The sequence below is a fragment of the Didymosphaeria variabile genome (genome assembly GCF_027946475.1).
Source record: "Didymosphaeria variabile strain IMI 356815 chromosome Unknown scaffold_5, whole genome shotgun sequence".
NCBI classification, from domain to species: domain Eukaryota; kingdom Fungi; phylum Ascomycota; class Dothideomycetes; order Pleosporales; family Didymosphaeriaceae; genus Didymosphaeria; species Didymosphaeria variabile.
In genome coordinates, this window is record NW_026611624.1 from 3,400,371 (window position 1) to 3,423,810 (window position 23,440).

Genomic DNA, 23,440 nt, shown 5'->3' on the forward strand with positions numbered 1-23,440 from the left:
CCCGCTCAACTCCGCAAACGCACCTTCCTGATTGGCCGCCCCTAACGGGGATCACCTTGATGGCCGAGAACAGAACAGGAGGCCGTGCACCACATTTCATCTCGATGTGCGCGCACTGGCGCATGTGTCGTGCACTCACTTCACGCTCTTCTCTGCTTGTCTACTTCTTGTCTTCACGAGAATGCTTCAATGCAGCTCTCGCGCATCTTCTTCCTGCTCGCGCATGTCCTGGCTCCGGTAGCCCTCCTCGGTACAACATGGCTCTACCTTTACCCCTTCTTCGATGAAGCGTGCTCGTTCCCTTCTCCACCGAATTCCACTGCGCCCGCGCCGTTTCGATTACTCGCACTCGGTGATCCGCAGCTTGAGGGCGACTCGTCTCTCCCAAAAGCCGGCGCAAAGATCTTCCGCTCGTTCGATAACCTAGTGGATCATGTACGCGTTGCGGAGGCTGCACTGGAGAAGCTGGATCTCGTACGGAACGCTATAAAGGGCATACCGAAGGATATCGTAAGGGCATTGGAGGGGGTATATCAGGAAGCCCGTTGATATTTGGGGCAACGACTGGTACCTCGCGCACATTGTGCGCACACTGAGGTGGTGGACGAAACCAAGCCATGTTGCTGTTCTCGGTGATCTGCTGGGAAGTCAGTGGATCAGCGATGAGGAGTTTGAGAGGAGGAGCAGGAGGTATTGGGATATTGTATTCCGAGGTTTGGAGAAGGTGCCGGAGCGTATCATGACGGGCTATGAAGAAGGAGAGCTAGATGCAGAGAACGAGAAGGAAGAGAAACAAGCAGATGATGGAGAAAGGCAAGAGCGGGAAAAGAGGTGGGGTGGCACTGTCGAAATACTTGGGGAAGATCCATCCTGGGCCAAAAGAGCTATCAACATCGCCGGGAATCACGATATCGGCTACGCAGGGGACATCGACACAAATCGAATGGAGAGGTTCGAGCATCAGTACGGGAAGGTGAACTGGGATATTGTGTTCACCCTTCCGAACACTACTCTCGGGAATACTGAAGAGCAGAACGATCCTCCAGCGCTCCGTCTTGTCATCCTCAATACCATGAACCTCGACACGCCCGCCTATGACGGCGATCTCCAGCGCGAGACGTACGACTTCATAAACCACGTCGTCACCACATCTCGCTCTGTGAACGACAAGACGCACGCCACTATTTTACTTACGCACATCCCACTACACAAAGATTCAGGCGTGTGCGTCGACAGCCCGTTCTTCGATTTCTTCGACGGCGGAGGTGTCAAGGAGCAGAACATGCTCTCGGATCACGCCTCGAAGATCGTTCTAGAGAGCATGTTTGGCCTGAGCAGCAACCAGCACGCCGAGGGCCAAGGCTTCGGACGGCGCGGCATCATCATCAACGGGCATGACCACGCTGGGTGCGATCTACTCCATTACATCGTACAACCGGGTGTCGCTAGTGGGTGTCCGGAGAATGTTGATGAGCACCAGATACATCTCCCACCTGCGTTGGCAAACGCTAGTACTTCGTTATTCATCGAGGAAGTGCTGAAAGATAGCTTCGACGCCAACGACACCCTTTCCGACCTCAACCTTCCAAGCCAAGACTCCAGCGAAGAAGCTGAGACTGAAGCTGAACATGAACCAGAATCCGAAGAGCAACAGACCAAGTGGCAGGCGCAGCGCGTCCCGTACCTCCCGTACAAAGCCACCTCAAGCGGCGAATGCATCGCCCTCAACACCGTCCCTCGCATCCGCGAAGTCACCCTACGGAGCATGATGGGCGAGTTCTCCGGCTACGCAGGTTTTCTCTCTGCGTGGTTCGACGTCAGCGCAGGTGAGAAGGGGGAATGGAAGATTGAGGTGAGCACGTGTGGGTTGGGCGTGCAGCATTGGTGGTGGGCGGTGCATATTGTGGACGTAATTCTGGTATTGGCGTTGATTGTGGGAGGTGTGCTAGTTTTGATTGAGGCCAAGACGAATGATGCTTCCAAGACTGACGATGTCAAGACTATAGACCTGAACGCTAGTAAGCACAATAATGGCAAAGTGGGGCAAGGTATGTCAGGCGGCGTTGCGGGGACAGGGAAACAAGGAGAAGGGACAATACCATAACGTACACGGACGAAGTCATGTTTAGTCTTAGATTGAGCAAAGGCACCCCTAGAAGCGCATGTGAATGCTATTGCACTCACTTAGAATACAGATTTGACCGGAACAATACTTAGCACAGGAGCTGGACATGTTGTAGATCCACTTACGTGACACTAGCCTACCATTATAGGCTTGTCCACTGGCCTGTATTCATTACGAAGTCTAGTCACGGTGCTTGTCACCAAGGCCAGGACAGCCTCGATCGTTCGCAAATCAGGCGACCTAGCTCTGTTTTTATTCAGACTCTGGTAACGTAAAGACACTCGCACGCACTGATCGTAAGGGTTTAATTTTTGCATGCCACACCTAGGTAACAAAACCGGAATAGGTAGTTGGTATATTGGCTGGCTTGATTCTACATTGTGGGTATTCTCACGGTCGATATGAAGCATTGTTGAGTGGTGATGCCTAGAATGGAACCGTGGTACGCGAGAGGGCTGTACTACGACCGTCGTGGTGCGGCATGACAGGAAGTGTTGCGAGCCACATTCAAGTTCACTGAGGAAACGATATCAACTATTGGGCTTAATTTTGGTCTCGCAAGAAAGTGTTGGCAGTTTCAGGACGGGCATTATCACGATATGATAGGATATGCGGATGCGAAAATTTTGGGGGCCAAACGCGTAGTGTGGTACCGAGCAGATTCCTCATAATAGAGCCAAGGAATGCCATGCGAACCACCGCTATGCTGACGTGTACCAGAGGAGATGAAGGTGCGGACGTACAGCAAGGCAGCTCGGGAGCTGCAGAAGCGTCTCGTCTCCTTTCGCCCAGTAGCGTCAGATCTTCTACGCTTTCACTGTGGACCTAGGGACCACTTCTATTAAGCCTTGTTCTGGCTTGACTTGACTTGACTAGATTACCACACAGTGGATCTTCTTATATTTTACAAAAGCTCACGGCTCCTTCTTGAAAGCGTATGTGCGGATGCAGCTACATGGACGTATGGCAGAATGCTTTAATGTCGGTCCGATCGCTCCGCTGTGCCGTCCCGTGGCGTTACTTGCATACGAAGGGCCAGGCTTCTACCTATCAAATGCCATCACCTTTGCATGGCTTTACTTGCCAACAAGGGACACTTATTGGGGTTCGAGACATTTAAAACCAGAGCCCTACAGCGCACGTGGACTGCAGCGACCGGTGTCCGAAAGCGCCCCAGAGACGCACGATGTCATATATAACACTACATTTCTATACTTGTAATTGGTAGTGCGCCGCCCCGTGGGACTGAGCAAGACTCCACCTTGTCCTGGCATACCACGACCTTTTATCAATTTTACCCCACCATGCAATGCGTCCGCATAGCCGCGAAGAGCTCGACTCCAAATGGAAGATTATACAACATGCGGCCTTCCTGTCGGCACTTATCGTTATCATTGTGACAATAAGGATTGCTTCACGACTATTGCAATGGAAGTGCCTATCGACTGCCGAATATCTCCTTCTTGTTGCGACCGCGATCAGTTTGGCGTTGAATGGGGGGAGTATCTTTGGTGAATCGCCAGAACGGTGGCTTTGATTGATATCTACAGCTAATGCACGGCAGCTATCGATCACGGTGGACTGGGACATCATGTAAAGGAGGTGTCTCGTGCGCAAATAGTATACCTTTTTAAGTTTAATTTTGCAGCGGCACTCTTGATACCGACATGTTTTGCAACTGCAAAACTGTCTTTGCTTTGGCTTCTTCACAAGATCTTCACGTACGTTTGGTTTCGAAATGTCGTGCGAGCGCTTGCCGGGGTAATTGTCGCTTGGTGGGTGGCGAATATCGTGCATGAAGTACGCATCTGTTATCCCGTCGAAACAAGGTGGAACTTCGCCTGCAAAGGCAAACACACTCTGGGATCCTACATTGTACTGCAAATACCCCAGATCATTACAGATTGGCTTATTCTCCTCTCCCCGCTACCACTTCTGTGGAAGAGTGTCGATGGCAGAAGATCGCGTGCGACACAAGTCGGCTTGCTGGCTCTATTCAGCTTGGGAACCGTGTAAGTCTTCTCTGTATACCAAAGATTTAGCTGACCCAATTAGCACCTGCTGCATATCGATCAAACGTTATGTCATGCAGATGAAGACGAATATGGGTGATCTAACTTTCACTCTGGTTGAGCCTTTTCTGTGGCAGATGATCAACATTAGCACCACCATCTGTTGCACGGCTCTTCCTGGATCAATGTATGCGCTCAAAAGGATGTTACCTGTGGATCTACTCAAGCGAGCGATAGACTGGATCGAGCAGAAATGGGAAGTTACTAAACAGCGTACTTTTACCTCTCGTCATCTTACGCTGAGGGATGTGGAAGCAAATCGTCCTCATGTTGCTCTTGAGCAACATTAGCAGTAAGGTATAAATAACCAGTTACAGTTATGTACCAAATCAGGTTTAAGATCGATCTTTGACCTGCTTCTTCTGCGGTCAGTCTCTCTTATCCCTGGCTTGCGATCTGCTTTCAGCCTTTCAAGTCTTTGTGAAGGCATTCAGACGCATAGTCTGCTCTTTGAGAAACGCCAAATAGGGAATGTCCATGGATAAACAATTGCTGTTGCAGTAAGCCAAAAACTTTCTCTCCAATATCCGAGAGGATCTTGCGGAACAGGAGCGAAAGCACATACATTAGTAATAAGGCCGAGCACCGCTTAAAGTTCTGCGAAGACGTCTAAGCAAGTATCCACAATGCTACAACATAACCAAATTCCTCGCGCCTGTGCCACTTCGGTGATGCGAGCCAATCATCAATCGCCTTTAGACCCAGACAGCCAATGAACAGCATTCGATGTGCTCCGCGACAATCATTCCCGGGAAGTCCAGCGTCATCCGAGAATTCACTGTTGTGCTACAGCAATTGGTATATCTACATAGGAGTCTCCATGAGAATTGCAGCAATCAATTTCGTGATAAATCCACCACACCCTCAATATGACCGACATCAAACCCAAATCCAGCGACCGCGAAATAGCACGTGAATTGGACTGGACTATCGACTCTCTGTTTCCTCTCACGGATAAAGTCGCCATCGTCACGGGTGCCAACTCACTATCCTCCATAGGTGGTAATATCGCACTTCAGCTGGCCCTCAAAGGTGCCAAAGTATACGTCGGTGCTCGCAGCCTCTCCAAAGCCAACGCTGGTATCAAAGAAATTATCTCCCAGTCGTCTTCTATCGATCCTTCAAACCTCAAGCCGTTCGTCGCAGCTGTCGATGAGTACGCCGCAGTCAGAGCGGCGGCTGAGGCATTCCTGCGGAAGGAGACCAGATTAGACATTCTCGTCAACAACGCTGGCATTTTCCCACTGTCGCTGGAGTACGATCAATATGGGATCAACAAAGTCATGGCGACGAATCATCTGGGACCGTTTCTTCTCACCATGATATTGCTTCCCCTGCTCAAGGCGACATCCGCTGCCACGCTAAATAGCGACGTCCGTATCGTCAACGTCTCCAGCACTGCAATTGATGTCCTCCCACTAGGCCATTCTTTCGCCTCGTTCGAAGCCTGGAACGATTCCTTCGGCGGTGATGACTACCCGCTACAGTTTCTACATCGCTATTCTTACTCGAAAGTCGCGAACGTACTCTTTACGAAGGAGCTGCAGCGACGACTTGATCAAAACGGGTCGCGTATCCTAGTGACGGCCGTGCATCCTGGTGTAGTGGCTACACCTGGCGCTAAAACGGTACTTGGGGTCGAAAGTGAGGAGTACAAGGCTTGTATCACGCCGTACGAGGGAGCTTTGACGGAGGCATGGTGCGCAGCGCATCCGGAGGTTAGGGATAGGGAAGATGAGTTTAAGGGAGCCTTTGTTGTACCGTATGGTGTCGCGAGAGGTGTGACCGGGTTGGCAGAGGATACAGAGGAGGCCGAAAAGTTGTGGGATGCCAGTGAGAGGATCCTGGCTGAGATAGTCAAGGCCTAAGGTGAGTGGCTCTGTGTTGTATATATAGATCCCGAATTATATGGCTTAGGGCAACACAGACCAAGGTGATCCTCCGGACTTGCAAGGTAGTAAGGTCATTCAATGCGCCCAAATTTTAGACACGGTAAGATAGAGACCGACTAGGAAGACAATGATAGATTCTTAATGGAGCTGTACGTTCGGATCCTTGAGTGAGCTGAGACAAAATCATAGCTTCAACGCAGTAGACAAAGTATACAACCTTGCATTACCAGGTGTGACCCAAAGCGTAAGCGGGTCCTTACCTTTCTGCTCCCTATTCGCATCGGCTGAGCTCTGGACATCAGAAGGAACAGTTACGGGAATGGTGGTACTGCAGTCAGTATTCTTCGTGCTCACCGTCACGCCTGTAATTGATTTCCTGTCGGTGGAGAGTTGATATACTAGGCTTGGTAGGCATTCATCGCGCGTTTTCCGAGCGATGATGGCTTTCGCCGTGTCTTCATGCTTGAGAGTGATGATAGGCCATTCAGCGCTGCAATGATGTGAGCGTTAAGTGTGCTAGACATTGAGAAGGAACATCCGCTCACAGTCTGGCAAACTCGTACGCTACAGCTTCGGTCCAAGCCATCAGCAGACTCCACTTCTTGTTTTTACCAAGCAACGTCGTCGCCTTTGTGTCGCTTACGCGAAGATTGGCCTGATGGAACATGTAGGGATCCCAGCGCAAGCCAAGTAAGTACTTCGTATTGACAATCTTCTCGTATTCAAGCTGTGCATTGAAGTCACCCGACCCACCTGCGATCGCTTTCCACTCAGTGTTGACGCAATCTGGGGTGTCGCAGTTGTAGTAAATCGAGGAACCATATCGCCCGATGATGTAGACGCCTGCGTATCCATTTTCCTTGACGTTACTAACGATGGGATGGAAATCCGATTTGCGGCTGGAAACACTCATAAGTATAGGTCGAGAATTGTCTCCCACCGCATAGCGGATGCCGTTCTCGTCCCAAGCACGCAGTGCGTCACCGTTATGGAGGCCAGTGATGCCTGGCGGTATGAGGCCGCTTGGCGAGTAGTACGGCGCGGAAACGGATTCCGTAAAACCGATGGCCTTGAACCAAGCTTGGTTCCAGGAAATCTCCTTCATTACGTCCGCATATGTTGCGTTCGTCTCGTCCTCGTGCGTAAACGTATGCGACACATGGAAGAAAGAATGCATGTTGGTCTTGTTCGCAAAGTACATTTCCAGTGGGTCTAATTGAGAGCATTTGAGCGACCATGAATAGCTCTTGAACTTGTTGTTCCATAAGTCTTTGCCGGTTCCGATGGGTTTCATATACTCCAAGGGTCCGTCGATCTGTGTTTCGTACTCGACGCCCTCTTGAGGATCGCATCGTGCTGGTTCGTTGTCATAGTCCTTTTCAACTGCCGCTTCAACATTGCCGTTGCCGTTATGGCCGAGCTCGATCACGTAGCTTGATCCAGCTGGAAGCTTGGAGTTCAGCTCCTTAGTCCAAGCGATATGTTCCTGAAAGTCGGCAGGGAGTATGCGATATGGCTTGTTAGTTTGGTAAAGCTCGGTCTCCAGAAATACATCGTCGACTTGCGTATTCAAGTAGGTACGTCGGAAGCCCAGGTAGATCCCTCTGGTAATCCAGTGGATCCAAGCGTGAGACAGTAATGTAGAATATGTCAAATTGGGGTCGAAGGCTAAGAACCAGACTTGCTGCTCACGTCCGCTGGGGAACTTATTGTTCACGGCAGCCGTGGTCTTTGAGATATCACTGCTGAACTGGGCAATCTCTGTTGCAATCGATGTGTTTGTGATCTTCGCGGGATATTTAGTCACATCGAGAGTGCTTATCTGAGCATTCCTAGAGGAGGTCAGTACCCTTTAGCCCAACTTCCGTTCACTTACGCAATCAAATTAGCAGTAGGGAAACTGCTCGTATCTGTAACGGCAACGGGCTGGTCTGCAGTGAAAGCACCGCCAGAACTCTGCACGCCGAAGTCCGTGCTCGGCCAAGCATTTAATCGAACCAACCGTACACCAAACGTTTCCTGATATTTATACAACTCTTGCCATTGGTTGTCACTTAAAGTCGTCTTCCAATCATCTCCATTCTTGTAGTCCCGAGCACTCACGGCAACGATGCCTCCGAAGTTCCCTGCATCTGGTGTAGAATTCAATTGCGGGAATCCTGCGGCGGGCAGCGAGAGGTCGACAACCTGGTACGGTATGCCGTAGCCTTGAAGCACGAGAGTCCCTGGTAGCGTGGCATTCTTGTCACGAACGAGAATTAAGAGCGTGCTGTCGATAGTAACAGCTGCATCGATGCATAGAGGGAAAATCGTCGCCAGGGCCCATATACCGAAAGACCTGAAAAAAGGAGCCATCGTGAAACGTTTTTGCAAAAGAGTCCTAACACCGGAGATGGCGATCGCGCTGGTCAAAAAGATGCGAGGGCGTGGTTATTTAAGTGTCGCTTCCCAATTTGTCGTTCTGCTAGGATGGTTGCTCCGTTGCCAATCATCGCATGCTGAAGCATACGGGACGAGTATGAACATAATTGGCGAAATAAGACGGCAGTCTATGCACGCGACTTCATTTGACGTCGCGTCGAGATTGACGCTTGTAGAACGGAAGCATCGCGCGGTCAATTAGCAAAAAAAGTGAGACGATGCAACCATCGCACGTGGCCCAAACAATGCGTTCGCTAGTCTTGCATAGATCGACGTTCAAAACGTAACTGCATGGCTCTATCGGATGCGTTTGAGCAATGACGGCTCCCATAGACTCGCCTCTTGATCGAACAGTGCAGCGTCCATAAATGAAGTGCAATTTGGGCTACCGGGTAATAGCAGCACACCTCGTATAGGTGAGATGTGACAGTTTATATAGGAAAATCAGGCGAATGCGAATTCCGAGTCGTGAATTGAGGTCGACGGGGCGTTGATGATGAGAGGAGACGATATGCCGCGATGAGAAGGAAGCTCACAATTACATAAGCACATGTCCTTGTTTCTCCCCTTCACCGTCACAGCTCTTCACCCAGGGTTCGTGTTCTGCTCCGTTCTTTACCTTCTCTTACTCTGCTCTCAGTCTACACGCTTGATCGTTCGGGCTGGAGACTTTCGGAGACTTCCGGTTGAAGACTCTTAGCTTTCTCGTCCACAACCCACGACGATCCAGATATGACTTGATGTCAACAACGGAGTACTGTCAATATGGGATGACTCTTACCCAGGTAAACAGACAGTCAATTCGGAATTTACAAAACAGCTGTATTTAGCTCCCTTGCACTTGTAGGACACAACTGCATCGTCGCTCAGTCAGCGGGATCGAGGCGTCCGAGACGTTTCCGACCGTCAAGTTCTATTCGCGCGAGTGAACAGTCTGTCTCTTAGAGGTAAGTTTACGCAAGTTGATGGAGGAAGCGGAGTTTAGTCCATTATTAGACTCGGAAGCGGATTTCTTCCGAGTATTAACTTGTAGAGGCTAGCCTAGGGCGCGACGTGCAACCGCGCTCACACGCGATGACTTTAATACCCATCCCAGATTTTTTACAATCATCTTCTCCCCACCTATTCTCAAAAGTGCAATATTGTCTTCCACTGTCTAACATGTCGCCCGCTCCTTCTCTTGTGTCTGGGGCGATTCCAGCTTCAATCTTCCTCATTCTCAGCCTGGCATGCTTTTACCTTATGGACATTGTCAGCTTGATCATCAAGTTTCCTTCGCCAACAGCTTCCGGCTTCTTCGAATGGGATAACGGTACGTTGCCAATTCTAGACAACTTCCATTGGCTTCGCCCCTTGGATCCTGTTATTCGCGAGATTACGCCTGGCTTCGCACCTAGCAGCTTCGGCTACGACGACGTCAGTAGGTGGCAGATGATCAACTTTTTGATATCGGACCCTGGCGTGTTTTATGTTATTTGGGGATGCGAGAGTTTGAGAAGAGGAGTCAAAGGTGGTCCAGTCTCCTAGTAAGTGCAAACTTTCCCACTCGAACCTGTAGTACATACAGAGTGAGGTTGTACGCGTGGGATCCGTTTGGTGCTAATTAATGTGCTAGTCCTGGCGCATTTGCTCTCATCGCGCAGTTTGGGGGCGGAGGGGTCATTGTTCCTGTGTACTACTTCGCCTATCTGGCCTTTACTCCACCCACTCGATCACAACCACTGTCTGAACGCAAGATTGACATCCATGGTGCCATAATTTGGTCAGTCCTCGTGGTATTGTTCCATGTCATTCCTGTGGTAGGAATAATGTTCGATACCACCCTCGAAGACCGACATTGGTGGACGTGGTTCTGGCAACTCTACTCCGTACGAATCACGCTGTCATGGTACATCATTCGATTCTTCGGCTGGTTCATCACACTCCCGACGCTGCATAGCACATTGAGCTACCGAACGAAGACCACACTTATCCTGGCCCCTTTCATTGCGATCGCATTAGGGTTTTGGACATATACTGCCTTGTACTGCCCGTACTCTCTTTCGATGATCTTCTTTCCGTATTCTTTGGCAGTAGACACGTGGGTATCGCGCATGCGGCGCCTCTTGCAGTTCGATCAACTTTTTATTTTCGGAAGCTCTGTGCTTTGGGTTGCCATGGACATGCGACGGAATGGTTCGTCGAGCGCAATCAAGATTCTGTTCGCGGCTGTAGTGTTGGCAGGTGTTGTGGGTACGGGAGCAAGTTTTGGGCTCGTGTGGCTCTGGAGGGAGTGGCAGCTTGTCAGTGACGGAGAGAAGGATACATCTAAGACAGAGTAGGCCCCACAAGAGGTGGGGGTTATGGATGGCTCAGGCGAGAGCTTTGATTCTGCCGTTCGCACCACACGCATGATGTGAGCGTGTTCTCGACTTTAATCTCAGGTGTTACAATCTTTCCTGGGGCAACACAGCCGAGCCAAACATAGGCACCTTGCGGTAGTTATTAATATCCGACGACGTTGAACGCGTGTCCACGACCCGTTATAAGGATAGAAAGGCACGTGCGTGGGCCCTTCTTGAAGACGACAAAACCACGCCGCCTGGATCCTCGCCCTGTGGACGCTCCTCCCTGAGATACATCCAATCTTAGCACTTTACGCAAGACCTCGAACTGACTCCAATTTGTTGCGGATTCAGTTTTCCCGAGCCTTAGCCCTTCAACACCTGACCTAGCGCCCGCAATGTCTCTCCACAAGGTTGAAATCAAGGCGACACAAACAGCTGTGAACGGAGACATTGGCCGCCGCTTAAAACGTCTCCAGCACGTGTAGATGGGAGATGGTCTTTCCTCGCTGTGGGATTCCGCCGCAAGGGTGAATGGTCGTTGGCGTTCTTTTTTTTGAGACCCTGCTCTGGTGCGCCTTCCTACTTCGAGCAATCCCGAGGTCGTGTCTGCCGGTCTTCACGCGCCGACACCACTACTGCACACGTTGACACCGGACGACGGACGCTAAATACAATATGCGACAAGAACGATTACCGTTGCAACGCCGCCAAGATCCTGGAACGCCTCAATTACTTCGCCACCCAAGAAGATTATATTTTGCTATAGCATCAGTCCAGGGAGCTAGACAAAGTGCGACAGTTCTGCTCGCCAAAGCCAGAGAGCACTATCAGACAAAGCTAGTGCCAGTAGAGGTTCAACGTCGAGAGAGGAGACCGGACATGGTGGCATAATTACACGAAGCTTCTGGTGTTCAAGTAACATAAACCCAGAACAAGCGACTACTCTCGCTTGATTCCGATGTTACTGCGCTGTACTATGGTTGGTTACCGATAATTGTGTACTTTGGTCGATCTTTGCTGAATGCGTGACACATGAACGAGCTCTTCCTCTTTCCATCCGCATCCGTAGCTATGCCACGGGTATACTGGTTCTCGAGCCTTCGATGCGCGAATTGAACCGCATTGCGGATCTGATCGCCCATGACGATTCTGGATTTGATGATTACTTCGCACACGCTATGCAAGGACTCTTGCATCGGGTCACCTCATCAGTAATACGATCTCCTGACCTCGGAAGTCCGCAGCGATGATCACCAAGTGATTCTCGGTTGCACTGGAACCAGCGAAGTTCATTCACGATGTTGAGCGGCCGATCAATGCGTGGTATCAGATCAAGGAATATGTGAGGTCAGCCAGCGTTCAGATAACGAGACGGTATGTTGGCTTGCGCCGAGCGGAAGATATGGTAGGGACATTCTGAACACGGGTTGCGCTTGCAAGTATCTGGACGTGAACCCGTTCGCGAAAATTTGTAGAGGACGGCGATACCCACTATCAGCGAGCTCCTCCAGTCGAAGTCTTATCGCAGCCTCCAAATAGACTTTTTCAGGGATGTCGCCACCCGAAGGATGTCGGAAGCAATTTGCACAAGTTTTGCATGAAGACAGATACTCTAAAATCATTAACTCCGCGGTATGATGTCGAAACTGGAACAACTGCCGAGGCCCTCTGAAGCTACATTTTTTTGCTATCGGTCCGGGAGCTGTCGCAGACGGACACCCGTGCAAGCGCTAAGTGGAGACAGCCTGGAGACCTTTCCACGTCCGGTCTAGATTCATCCGCTACGTATGAACGCTACCTGATTGAGGGTGCCATGTTGAAATGCCTCATGATATCGGTGAGGTGCAGTTAATGTTTACTCTCACCGCCCACGTGTGAGAATCCGCCTCGCATAACTTCAACAACCCCGGGACTCTAGCAACGTCGAGTTAGACACTCCCGAGGTCTTCCTAATAGTCTAACCATCCAACTGAAAGATTGAGTAAGGTTCAAAGGCACCAACTATTATGGTGAATTGTCTAATAATTCTTCTCCCGAGCAGCATCACGTCACCCAAAACATGTCCATTATCTTCGTCGTCAACATGAGGCTCCGAAAAGTGGATCTCCGTACCCGCAGGTGCCGGTACACTAGCGCGACGATCGGACTTAACGCGCTTAACTGACGTCGTGAACCCTGTGAACCCTGCAAACCCTTCAATTTTCTCCGGAGCAAAGCGGCGAGATTCGAAATCAAGATTCCCCAGCTTTCTGTCATGGCGAGTCGTACCATCGGCGACAGCGCGGCGAGCAATGCCTTTAAGAAGCGCAGACAAGCTGCCATCAAGGTCCTCATTCTGTACAACCCAATTCACGCATCCTCTTACGCTACGCTTATTCCCCGATCAGCACTAGTCCCACCTGCGTAATCGATCTACACAATACCCAACGTACACAGTACATGATGGCCTCCGCACCCGCTCAAACGTTCCAGGGCTGGGTCGCCCACGACCCCTCTGCCGCCCAGGGCAACATGAAATGGGGCGACTTCGAGCCCAAGCCTTTTGAGGAGACCGACATTGAGATGGAGATCACCCACTGCGGTGTCTGCGGTAGCGATTTGCACACTCTGTCTAGCGGCTGGGGACCCTCAGACTACCCCCTCGTCGTCGGTCACGAGATCATCGGCAAGGTGTCCCGCGTCGGAAGCAAGGTCACAGACATCAAGCAGGGTGACCGGGTCGGCATTGGCGCGCAGAGCAACAGCTGCTTGGACTGCAAGCGCTGCGAGAACGGCCAAGAGACGCAGTGCAAAAAGAGCACCTCGACCTACAACTCCCGCTACCACACTGAGAAGGGCGGCAAGGCCTTCGGTGGTTACGCAAAGATGTGGCGTGGACCTGGTGCCTACGCAGTCCCTATCCCAGAATCCATTCCCTCTGAAATCGCCGCACCCATGTTGTGCGGTGGTGTCACCGTATACAACCCCTTGGTTGCCAACGGCGCCGGCCCTGGAAAGCGCGTCGGTGTCATCGGTATTGGTGGTCTCGGTCACTTCGCCCTCCTCTTCGCAAAGGCGTTGAAGTGCGACAAGGTCGTTGCCATCTCGCGCTCGTCCAGCAAGAAGGAGGACGCCCTCAAGCTTGGTGCTGACGAGTTCATTGCTACCGGCGAGGACGAGAATTGGTCCGCCAACAACACCGACTGTGTCGACATCCTCATTTCCACCGTCTCCGGATCTGGCTTCCAGGTTGACAAGTATCTAAACCTGCTAGATGTTGGTGGCATCCTCGTCCAGGTCGGCGCCCCCGAGGACCCGCTCCCATCGTTCAAGGTGTTCTCGCTCATTCTCAAGAACCTGAAGCTCGGCGGTAGCTTGATCGGCACCAGACAGCACATCAAGGACATGTTCGCATTGGCGGCGAAGCAGGATGTTAAGTCTTGGGTCCAGGTCAGGCCGATGAGCGACGCCAACCAGGTCCTCATCGACTTCGAGGATGGCAAGCCCAGATACCGCTATGTGTTGCAGAACTAAGTTGGTTTTGTTAGCAAGGAGTTGAGGCTGTTGTTTGATAAAGATACCATTAGACCCTGAATAATAGAAATAGACGACACGTTGCATGACTCAAAGTATCCCGGGCCTGGGTATTTCCTATGATTTTTGTAATTTCTACAGTGCCACACATGAGGGTAATATCACGTGACATACAACACTCCAGGGCTCAATGTTCAGAGAAGGGTTCACGATTCACGAACTTGATCCTGCCATAATACAATGTTGGATCAGCTCAGAGGCGCATATTCAGAAATGTCAATGCTACATCAACGCTGTCCTAACCAGAGTGCATTCTGAGGCACCTTGAAGAATTGGTTCCTTGATACAACTCACTGAGCCTTCCATGCTTCTCCTTCTCTGTACCATCTAAACCAGTAAAGACACTCGAGCTTTCCCACTTGCTGGGGTGAAATGGCATTCAAGTCGTACCGAGACTGGACAGTATACCTATGGTAGGTGTGGCGTGCGCAGCACTCTAGGCAGAGTATGTGTTTGCAGTGTCTTCTGAATGGCTGCAGTACGTCGGAGTGGCACCGGACGGAAAGCTACATATGATGAGCATATCTTTTTCGCATGGATTTCGAAGTGATGCGCTTATGATGCAGATCTGGTATTGAGTTAGGGCAAATCCACCAAGTGGCGCGTGAACGCGTGTTTGGCAAACTTATGGCAATTTGGCGGTAACGCAGGTAGGTACCGTAGGGGCTGCTGCACGTGACAGCGCGTTGAAGCAGGCGCGCTATACGTCACGCTGCACCCCCTCCTGCCCTTATAAATCCACCGTGGCTTCGCGCTCTTCGCGCTCTCATTCCATTGCATGAGCTGCCACAACCTCGAGTCGCGCAGGCCCATTCGCACGGCTAGCCGCAAACATGGTTTTGACGTAAGTTCATCTCCCCAATGTTGCAGCTATCCACGCTGACAACGCTCCAGACGTGCAGGAAGGAAGCGCGAGCTCGGCCCACCCGCTCCCGGCGGTAGCAGCGCGCGAATTTCAAAGAAAACAAAGAAGTCCAGCATGGCGAAGACCTCGAAGAAGGCCTTCACTCTGCCGGCACTGCTCCCTGCACAGAAGAAGAAACCCAAGGGCCTACTCGATATACCGCCTGGTGGGTGTAACTCGTGAAGATTACTTAGTATTACTGCTAAAATACCGTGTGCAGAGCTCCGCAACCGCATCTACCACTTCGCCACTGAGCGCGACGATTTCGATGGCTGGGAGGAAGCTGTGCCGCTAGTCGATCTGCACCGTGGACATGGATGTGGCCGAAGTCAATGGCCCATGTCAAAGGGCGCTTGCTATCTTTCAGGACGTAGGTTCCTTGGCCTCACACAGACCTGCAAGCTCCTCCGCCTAGAATACCGACCTATCTGGTTGCGCAATTCGAGCGTTCGCGTTCGATGTCCCCATCTTCTTCTCTACATCCACACCTTCTATGGCTGTGGGTCAAAGTACTCCAACTTGCCAAAGCTAGTGCAGATCTCCTACAATCATGACATACAGGATCACATCGACGTCACCCAGATACTTCTCATGCGCGCAGCTTGTCCTAATACCAAATTCGAATTCGTTCCGCATGAGCTCACGCTCGACGACGGGCCCTGGAATCAACCAGGTGCAGATGAGGACTGCGACCTTTGCGAAGAGGAGGTGATGGCTGGAGATATGTTCATGGAGGAATTTGAGGACTATGGCTGCCCCCACGACTATTATCGCCGGCACGGCTACGCCGAATGGTTGCTCGAGGAAGAGTATCCATACCTGCCGTCGCTAAACAAGTTTCTTGCTCATGACAACGGCAATTGGGTTGAGGATATTCAGAGCGGAGAAGTGATCCGCGTGATGCTAGACGCGGCAGGACCTGATCGCGAAATTCCAGAGCTCACTATTCGCCTCGCTTCCGACAGTGACACCGCCAACGAGGGGCTCATAGACAAGAGCATGCTAGAGGTTGCCAGAGACTATGTCTCTAGCCGCAGTCTGAGAGACGCAAACACAGAAGCGGCTAGCTTGCATTTCCAGCTACAGGTTTCCGGTTGCGCCTTATAATGGCTTCAGCGGCCTACGCGCACTTGCAGGATTGTTTGCAACATAAGTATACTCAAGTTCGAGGCCGCCTGATCACGGATAGGGAGAAACATGGATCCAAGGAGCATGAAACACGTTCACGTGGATGTTTACAAGGGTTGGTGCACAGCACGAGTATGCAGCACTAGGTGCATGTGTGGCTGGAATCATGGATGATCTCACCTAGCCAGTGCTCTTATCAACTTGAAGTCACTATCGAACAAATAAATATATGCTACAGCATAACTACCAAGGACTATCCCTCCTTCGCGTGATGTCCCGCCCCCGGTCCTCCCTTTTGCGTGGGTATAGCCTTCGCACCCCCTATTTCACCTTCCGTACTCTCCTGCGTCTCAATCGGAAAGCACCTAAATGCTTTCATACCCATCGGCACATCCTTCGGGCCAATCCCAGGGCACACTATACTTCCCGCATTCGTGTTCACTGGGGCTTCTGGTGCCACATCTACCGTAACGGGCAGGCGCGAGTCCGGGGCGCATGCTGCGTTCGCGTAGAGGCTACAGTATCCGCATAGTCAGGACCGATCAATGCGGGTGGCCCGTTCAGGGAGACATCGTAGGCAATGCAATGCCGGGTGGTGGACGGACGGTACCAGTTGCATGCTGCGGCGGTGGGGTTGCCGGTGCAGAAATAGACTGGTGAATGGATCAGTGGATGTTCGTAGAGGAGGTGGTCTCGTGGGATCGGAGCTGTGCATGGCTGATGTGTACGTACCGCCACCTGGAACGCCCACTGTAGGGCTACATTGATCCGTATCTTGTATACCGAGGTCTCGACGGAGAGTAAGCGGGTGCGTTACATAAGTAAAAGCGCGCATCCTGACGAGTTTGAGTGATTTTTGTAGCGTTGCTGTTAGCAGGTAGAGAGAAAAAGGTTGATAATGCGAAGGAATCAGGGTCGGCAAACATTGCATATATGCTTGTAACAAGACTGGGGCGTGAAAGGATATTGATCACAACGTGAAGCGCTAAATGAATCAACGAGATACTTCTCGCTAGTCTACGCCACCTTGAAGCACAATACTCGCACAAATATATGCACTAAGCGATTCACTGCTGCTGCCCAACCTGCACACCGCCAATCCATACTCTTTTAATATCCTTCGTGTTCTTGATGTCCTCGAGCGGATCACCGCCCACAAGCACGAGATCTGCCCTCATACCTACCTGAATCGTGCCCCTATCCCACAGCCCAAAAGCCCTCGCAGGCGTTACAGTAGCCGCCAGCAGTGCTTCTATGTTCGACATGCCTGCCTCGACAAGGTTCTCTAGCTCGTCATGCAGTGAGGACCCGAACGGCACCGTCGCAGGAACACCAGTCTGTGTGTTTGCGTCCGTGCCGGTGAGGATAGGTACACCAGCTTTATGAAGGAGGGACGTTGTTGAGAGCGCGGCGGTGAAGTTGTTGCTGGATGTGGTTCTGTTGTTCAGAGCGGTGGTGCGCATCATCGTCAGCGTCGGTGTAGAGAATTGACCCTGCTGCAACATGTTTTCGACCAAAGCGGGAGAAATTTCGTGATCGAGCGGAGTGTGGTGGATGTGATCTGTACGGGAGAGGATAGCCTGAGCATACGCCTCGCGTGTGGCAGCATGAGTAACGCTTTTCTTGCCGTACTGGTGAGCGTTCTTGACGAGCAAGTCTAATGTAGCTTGGTCGAGACCCGGTGTTTCGGCGATGAACTTGAAGTAGTCAGGGTCTTGATCGGCGAGCTGACGGCTTATCCACGATGGGACCGCCTCTGTGCCGTTAATAACGAGCGAGATGTCGCCTGTAGCAGCTATCGATATATTTCCATGTGCACTGCCCGGCGCCGAAGCAGGAACGCTCGTTCGCAAGAGAGAAGGGAGGCCGGTATGGTTGGTGAGCGATGAGCATAGCTCTTGTGAGAAGCAAGCCATCGCAAAACCGCTTGTGACTCCCCATTTCGCGAGCTCCTGCATATGCGTCATGTTCGCAGGGTGGCAATGAGCATCGATTAAGCCTGGCAACAGTACGCCTCCCTTGCCGTCGATATGTTCAGCACCCGTAGTGTCTGAGCCGATGAGAGGGCCATCGATGACGACGGTGGAAGGTGGCAGAATGCATGTACCGTCGAAGACGCGGACGTTGTTCAATGCAATCTTCTTGTGAAGCATGGTACCGTTCGAGCGGGCGAGGTTGTTGGCAGTGATGACGCTCGGGATATCGAATGGAACGGCGTTGCCTCCGCACCCGAGGGCTGGAGATGCTAGTAGAACAGCACCGAAGAGAGAGCAATATGAATTTTCGAGACGCATGATGAAAAACGCAAAGTATGAAAGTTGTTTGGAACTTGTTGACGAACTCTTAAGGACTTCATGGCCAGACCTGTTTATGTAGGTACGATCGGTACCTGGTAATCTCCGACTGTTAGGCCATCGGCGAGGTGAAGATTGGCATGACACAAATTCAGCGAGATTGTAGTGTCGACGCGTTCATCGTGGAGGCGGCGGAGAGGATGGAACAACCCGAATTCAGCCAGGAAATATCGCTGCAGAGATGTGATTCGTCGAAGACGGATCTGCGACCATACCTGACACGGCTAGGCCTGCGCTTTGGGGGGCTGAACGAGATCCTATATCCGAACACGTCCACTCGGGATGCTGTGCAAGCCACTTGCCTCGTCGGATTGATGCTGTCTTGATACCAAATTCGGTCCCGATGCGCCCGAGGAGATCGAGGAGCTTCTGCAGCTGTGATCGCGATAGAGTGTCCACAGAAAGCGCCACGTATACACTCCGCAGCAGGAAAAAGGCCCCCAAAGCTCTTCTTTCGATGTTCGCGGTAAGCTGCCCTTCTGGGTTGATGTCGCCCAGCATGAAAGGGCCGGTGCCAAATAAGTCGTCAACAGTTGAATTTAGCGTCTCCAGTACCTCATCCTCTGACGGCGCGAAATCGGTCTCGAAAGATGGACTCGAGCATTGTCGATGGATGAATTGATACGCTCTTCGTAAGCTCTGACACAAGTGAATGCGGCTGCAATGGTATGCTCCATATACTGCACCATATTGTAGACTTGAAAAAACATAAACTTGACCTTTGCGATTGACCAGGCCCTCAATATGCAAAGGTTCCATTACACAAGCTCTCATCTTCCATGCGTGCGGATGAGTCGACGGCCAGAGCAGAAGCTGATCGTAAACATTGGCAGCAAACGCCCACGCTTCTGTGAAAGCCTTCATTTGCGAGTCAGTGGCTGTGCCTTGTACTTTAGTGCAGGAATCTAGTCGTTGTGAAGCTGCGGACACATCCCGCAAAGACGTGCGGAGGCTAGCTCCCACTGACTGTTTCGTATCGATGTAGCGTTTTCCGACGTCCATGCTACTGTCCATGCGATTGTCCATCGCATTGATTTCCTTCCGGATTAGCACCACTCTCGATAAGCTGCTCGACCTGTTAGATAGAAATTCATGATCTGGGCGCCGGAGACGCATGATTTCGGTGGTCGCTTTCTCGTGTGGATCCTTCTGCAAGTCGACATTGCCAGTGATGGTCTTGTTTCCGTCAGCGTGATGTTGATGCTGTGGTGGAACACTCACTTCGAATTTTTGAAGAAGCAAGACCGCAAGTAAAGTATGATCATCGGTTGCAGTGGTTTTGGCGCTAAGTGCGGTATGAAGCGATCGCAACGCGCGCCCGTATTGAATCCTAGATTCCGTATGCAACTGTTCAATCCCCGATACATTCGCTAAGCTCGCCAGTGAAGCTGCCAACAAGGATGTTTGCAGACTTCTATCTGCAGAATTAAGCATGGTAGGGAGGAATTCTAGGTACCCAGGCAAACCGTGTATTGACGGTGGCTCTACGTAATGATAGACGAATCGAGAGATAGCGAATTGAGCCCAGTCGGTGGAAGGCCGAATGAAGAACGGATTGTAGCCACCCGGGATCGTGGAAAGCATTGTCGGCTTATTGGCTCGCGCCATAGCGGAGTCGTTCATCGACCTGAACACAACTTGCTGTTCAGAACGGTAGCCGGGGCACTGCCTTGAAGCTTTTTTGCACCGCGTACATCCAGGTCTTGCTCCATCGCACTAGGAATGATCAGAAAGATAGCTTAAATAATATTGATAGGAGACGGCGTACCTTCTTCTTCATTTTCCTGCAGGCATGGCAGCCTGTGCTCCTTGTTGGACGCGCCATTCGTTTTCGATCCGAACACCACTGATGCTGAGTAGGCAAACTTTTACAGATGCGCGCGTTGACTACACCGTACAAGGAGCGATATGGTACCAAACCGGAACATACTGAGATGAGGTTCAGAACGATGTAGCCGAAAGCTTGTGAGAACGGCTTAGCTTTGGGACGCTAGTCCTGATTGGCGAAAGGCGTCATCTTTCATCCGAACAAACACTTTCTCTCCATTACCATCTACCAACCAGTTTTTCGATTAAGATTTTACAGGCCCTCGCTCATTTTCGGAACGTTAGCCTATGGATGTTCCTCTCTTCAGCTAGCCAGTCCAACGTCGTGCAACACAATCGTTTCACGTTTGCGATATCCGTTGAACATGATTCACACGTATAATGCTTAGAAAAACTTCCACTTATATACCTTTCCGCTTATATTTCAGAACAATACAAAATCACAACTTCATAACGACCGCACACAGATCTAGACATACCAATGAGCTCAAACAAAGCATAACAAAAGCCTGGACCAAATCAGGTACAAAGGCCAACCAACTTCAAATCTGCACAGCCAGCATGAATGTCGCGAATGACAAACAGTGCGACAGAGCGATAATCTAACGCTCCACAAACAGGATATCACTGCTTGATGGAGTCTTTACAACGTTCCAAAAACTAACAAGATAACGCCGACACTCCAGCGGTTTTAACGGCAGCTTCCACCGGAGGAATGACTGCAGCTACGTCCGGGGGACTGACGGCGACCGACATAGTATGAGTAGGTTTTCCAGCGTCAGGCGCCAGGATGAGCTAAGGAATCAAAACACTTGATAGCCACGGCTTTTTCCAAATCGGGACTCGGAGAGAGTGTCCTACCTGGACAAACAATCTTCCTACTCATCTGTATTAGCTTGGGAAACTCAAGCCTCGGTACTTCTGTAAGCTTACTTAGACTCTTCTTTGTTGTCCATCCAGACCTCTGTCTTCTCATCGCAAGTGGGGGTCATGTAGAGATGACAGTGTCCACCAAAGTCAGGTCCTATGAGGGACGGATTTTTCATTCCTACCATATCAAGAGAAATGCAGTTCTTGGACTTCTCGTAGTCGAACCATTCACACCCCGCTGTATTCGCTGCGCCGTTCTTGCACATGTAAACGGCGCCTGGGTGGCCGTTGCCCAGGACGCATTTACATGCGTCGGGCGTGGGAATTGTGTTCTGGCGGCTGGCGAGAGCAGATGACGTGCATCCCGCCGAAGGAGTCTGAACAGCAGCCGCTGGGACGGAGCTCGAGGTAGGGCTTGGGGTTTCAGGAGTTGCAGAAGGATGATCTAGTACGTCGTAGCACTTTATAGCTTTCGCAGCACCCTGGGGGATATTCTCGCCCATTATCCCTGGACAGGTAATTTTCCTGTACGCTGTGGTAAGCTACGGGATCCAAGAAGTCACGCCAAGATACTACATATGTACCCTCGAGAAACATTTACCCAGTACTTACATAGGCTTTGCCGGAACAGGCAGTGGGGCATTCGGTTTGCTTACGAACACGACTTCCTCCCCTTCTTTGCAATGCTCGCTCGTGTACAGGTGGCAATGACCACCATAATTAGGGCCGACCAGCGAGGGAGTTTGGAACGATCCCCCAAGGACCTGACAGTCCTTAGTCATCTTGGAGTACTCCCACCATGCGCAGTTCCCGGGGGCGCCACAGATATATACTGAGCCAGGAATGCCTTGCTCGGGGACGCATGTCGAATTGTCTGGAGCTATTATCGACGATGGAGTTGTCGCGGGTGAAGGGGTGACGGCAGGAGCGAGAGCCGGAGTGGGAGCTGGTGACGGAGCTTGGCGCAGAGCGAGAGCGTGTGAAAGGTAGGCTACTGCACGCATTTTGATATTAGTAGAGGAAAGGAGAGTCTCTTTCAAATTCTTCACAACGACTAAGTCCTGGAAATCCGTGAATCGAATCGTCCGGAACTGAGGATCAAAGAGATCTAAGGGCTGAGCTTGTAGGCTTATAATATCAAAAGTAGAGGTCAGGATGTCTGTTCCTCAAAGGCGTCGGGAAATGGTCTCTTATAATGGATACATCTTACTTGTGAAGAACGTGAGTATGGAATTTCGCAGGTTAGCCTGTCACCCCTTCCCCGCTAACGAACAGAAGCAACTTAAACAAGGATCTGTGGATTTCGCTAGCCTGGCACCGTGAAGGGGTTGTCCGAAGATGTATAAGCGTCCTCTGTTCCTTGCATTCCGCATTCAATTTCATCATCAAGGCACCATCACTCTGTCATGTACTACAAATGCTTTACACTTATCAACGTTTGGGTACTTGAATGGAAAACAAGCAATCATGCAACACCATGTATCTCAAATCTTCAAGGTCTGAATATGTGATGTGCGTGAGAATTGCTCCGTGATGTGCGGGGTGAATGTAGGTCATCTGCCCTTCGTCCTTGTTCCTGTCTTGATGCGTACCCACCTGGAAAAATCCCCAAGCTTGATTCACAAGGTTACCAGAATCCATTGAGAAAGGAGCACTCAGATTAGTAAAAACGTCGGTTCTGCCCAAGTTGAGTAACAAAGCTGCACCTGCGACGCCCTCACGCTCTTGGCTTGAGCGAGCTGGAGAGCTTCTGTTGAATTTGTCAGAGCTTGTATGCTCTGATGGTAAATATCGATAATAGCCCGCCCATTGTGCGCGTTTTACGTCTTCATTTCATCTTCATCTTCACTCGCACTGTCTCAATTCTTCACTTCACCTGATGCCTTCGAAATCAACTCCCCACCTGACCGACGTCACCACCACGCACCCGCCCAGTACGCGAAATTT

General features: G+C 51.1%; 7 protein-coding genes across 7 annotated transcripts; 5 read left to right on the top strand and 2 right to left on the bottom strand.

The window, feature by feature from the left end:
* Positions 1-189: 189 nt before the first annotated feature.
* On the top strand, positions 190-2,240 carry N0V89_007569 (uncharacterized protein; the record flags this gene model as incomplete). The annotated part of the gene is made up of 3 exons (XM_056216331.1): positions 190-510; positions 542-2,048; positions 2,218-2,240. 3 exons carry the CDS (start codon positions 190-192, stop codon positions 2,238-2,240), a joined length of 1,851 nt encoding a protein of 616 aa, XP_056070578.1.
* Positions 2,241-5,066: 2,826 nt separating this feature from the next.
* Positions 5,067-6,065, top strand: N0V89_007570 (uncharacterized protein; the record flags this gene model as incomplete). The annotated part of the gene is made up of 1 exon (XM_056216332.1): positions 5,067-6,065. One exon carries the CDS (start codon positions 5,067-5,069, stop codon positions 6,063-6,065), a length of 999 nt encoding a protein of 332 aa, XP_056070579.1.
* Positions 6,066-6,630: 565 nt separating this feature from the next.
* Positions 6,631-8,444, bottom strand: N0V89_007571 (uncharacterized protein; the record flags this gene model as incomplete). Its single annotated transcript, XM_056216333.1, has 2 exons — positions 6,631-7,921; positions 7,966-8,444. 2 exons carry the CDS (start codon positions 8,442-8,444, stop codon positions 6,631-6,633), a joined length of 1,770 nt encoding a protein of 589 aa, XP_056070580.1.
* Positions 8,445-9,671: 1,227 nt separating this feature from the next.
* On the top strand, positions 9,672-10,831 carry N0V89_007572 (uncharacterized protein; the record flags this gene model as incomplete). Its single annotated transcript, XM_056216334.1, has 2 exons — positions 9,672-9,926; positions 10,154-10,831. The coding sequence occupies 2 exons, from the start codon at positions 9,672-9,674 to the stop codon at positions 10,829-10,831; spliced, it is 933 nt and encodes a 310-aa protein (XP_056070581.1).
* Positions 10,832-13,276: 2,445 nt separating this feature from the next.
* Positions 13,277-14,350, top strand: N0V89_007573 (uncharacterized protein; the record flags this gene model as incomplete). Its single annotated transcript, XM_056216335.1, has 1 exon — positions 13,277-14,350. The coding sequence occupies one exon, from the start codon at positions 13,277-13,279 to the stop codon at positions 14,348-14,350; it is 1,074 nt and encodes a 357-aa protein (XP_056070582.1).
* Positions 14,351-15,243: 893 nt separating this feature from the next.
* N0V89_007574 (uncharacterized protein) lies at positions 15,244-16,421 on the top strand (the record flags this gene model as incomplete). Its single annotated transcript, XM_056216336.1, has 3 exons — positions 15,244-15,254; positions 15,305-15,480; positions 15,535-16,421. The coding sequence occupies 3 exons, from the start codon at positions 15,244-15,246 to the stop codon at positions 16,419-16,421; spliced, it is 1,074 nt and encodes a 357-aa protein (XP_056070583.1).
* Positions 16,422-17,509: 1,088 nt separating this feature from the next.
* On the bottom strand, positions 17,510-18,736 carry N0V89_007575 (uncharacterized protein; the record flags this gene model as incomplete). Its single annotated transcript, XM_056216337.1, has 1 exon — positions 17,510-18,736. One exon carries the CDS (start codon positions 18,734-18,736, stop codon positions 17,510-17,512), a length of 1,227 nt encoding a protein of 408 aa, XP_056070584.1.
* Between the last annotated feature and the right edge of the window lie 4,704 nt (positions 18,737-23,440).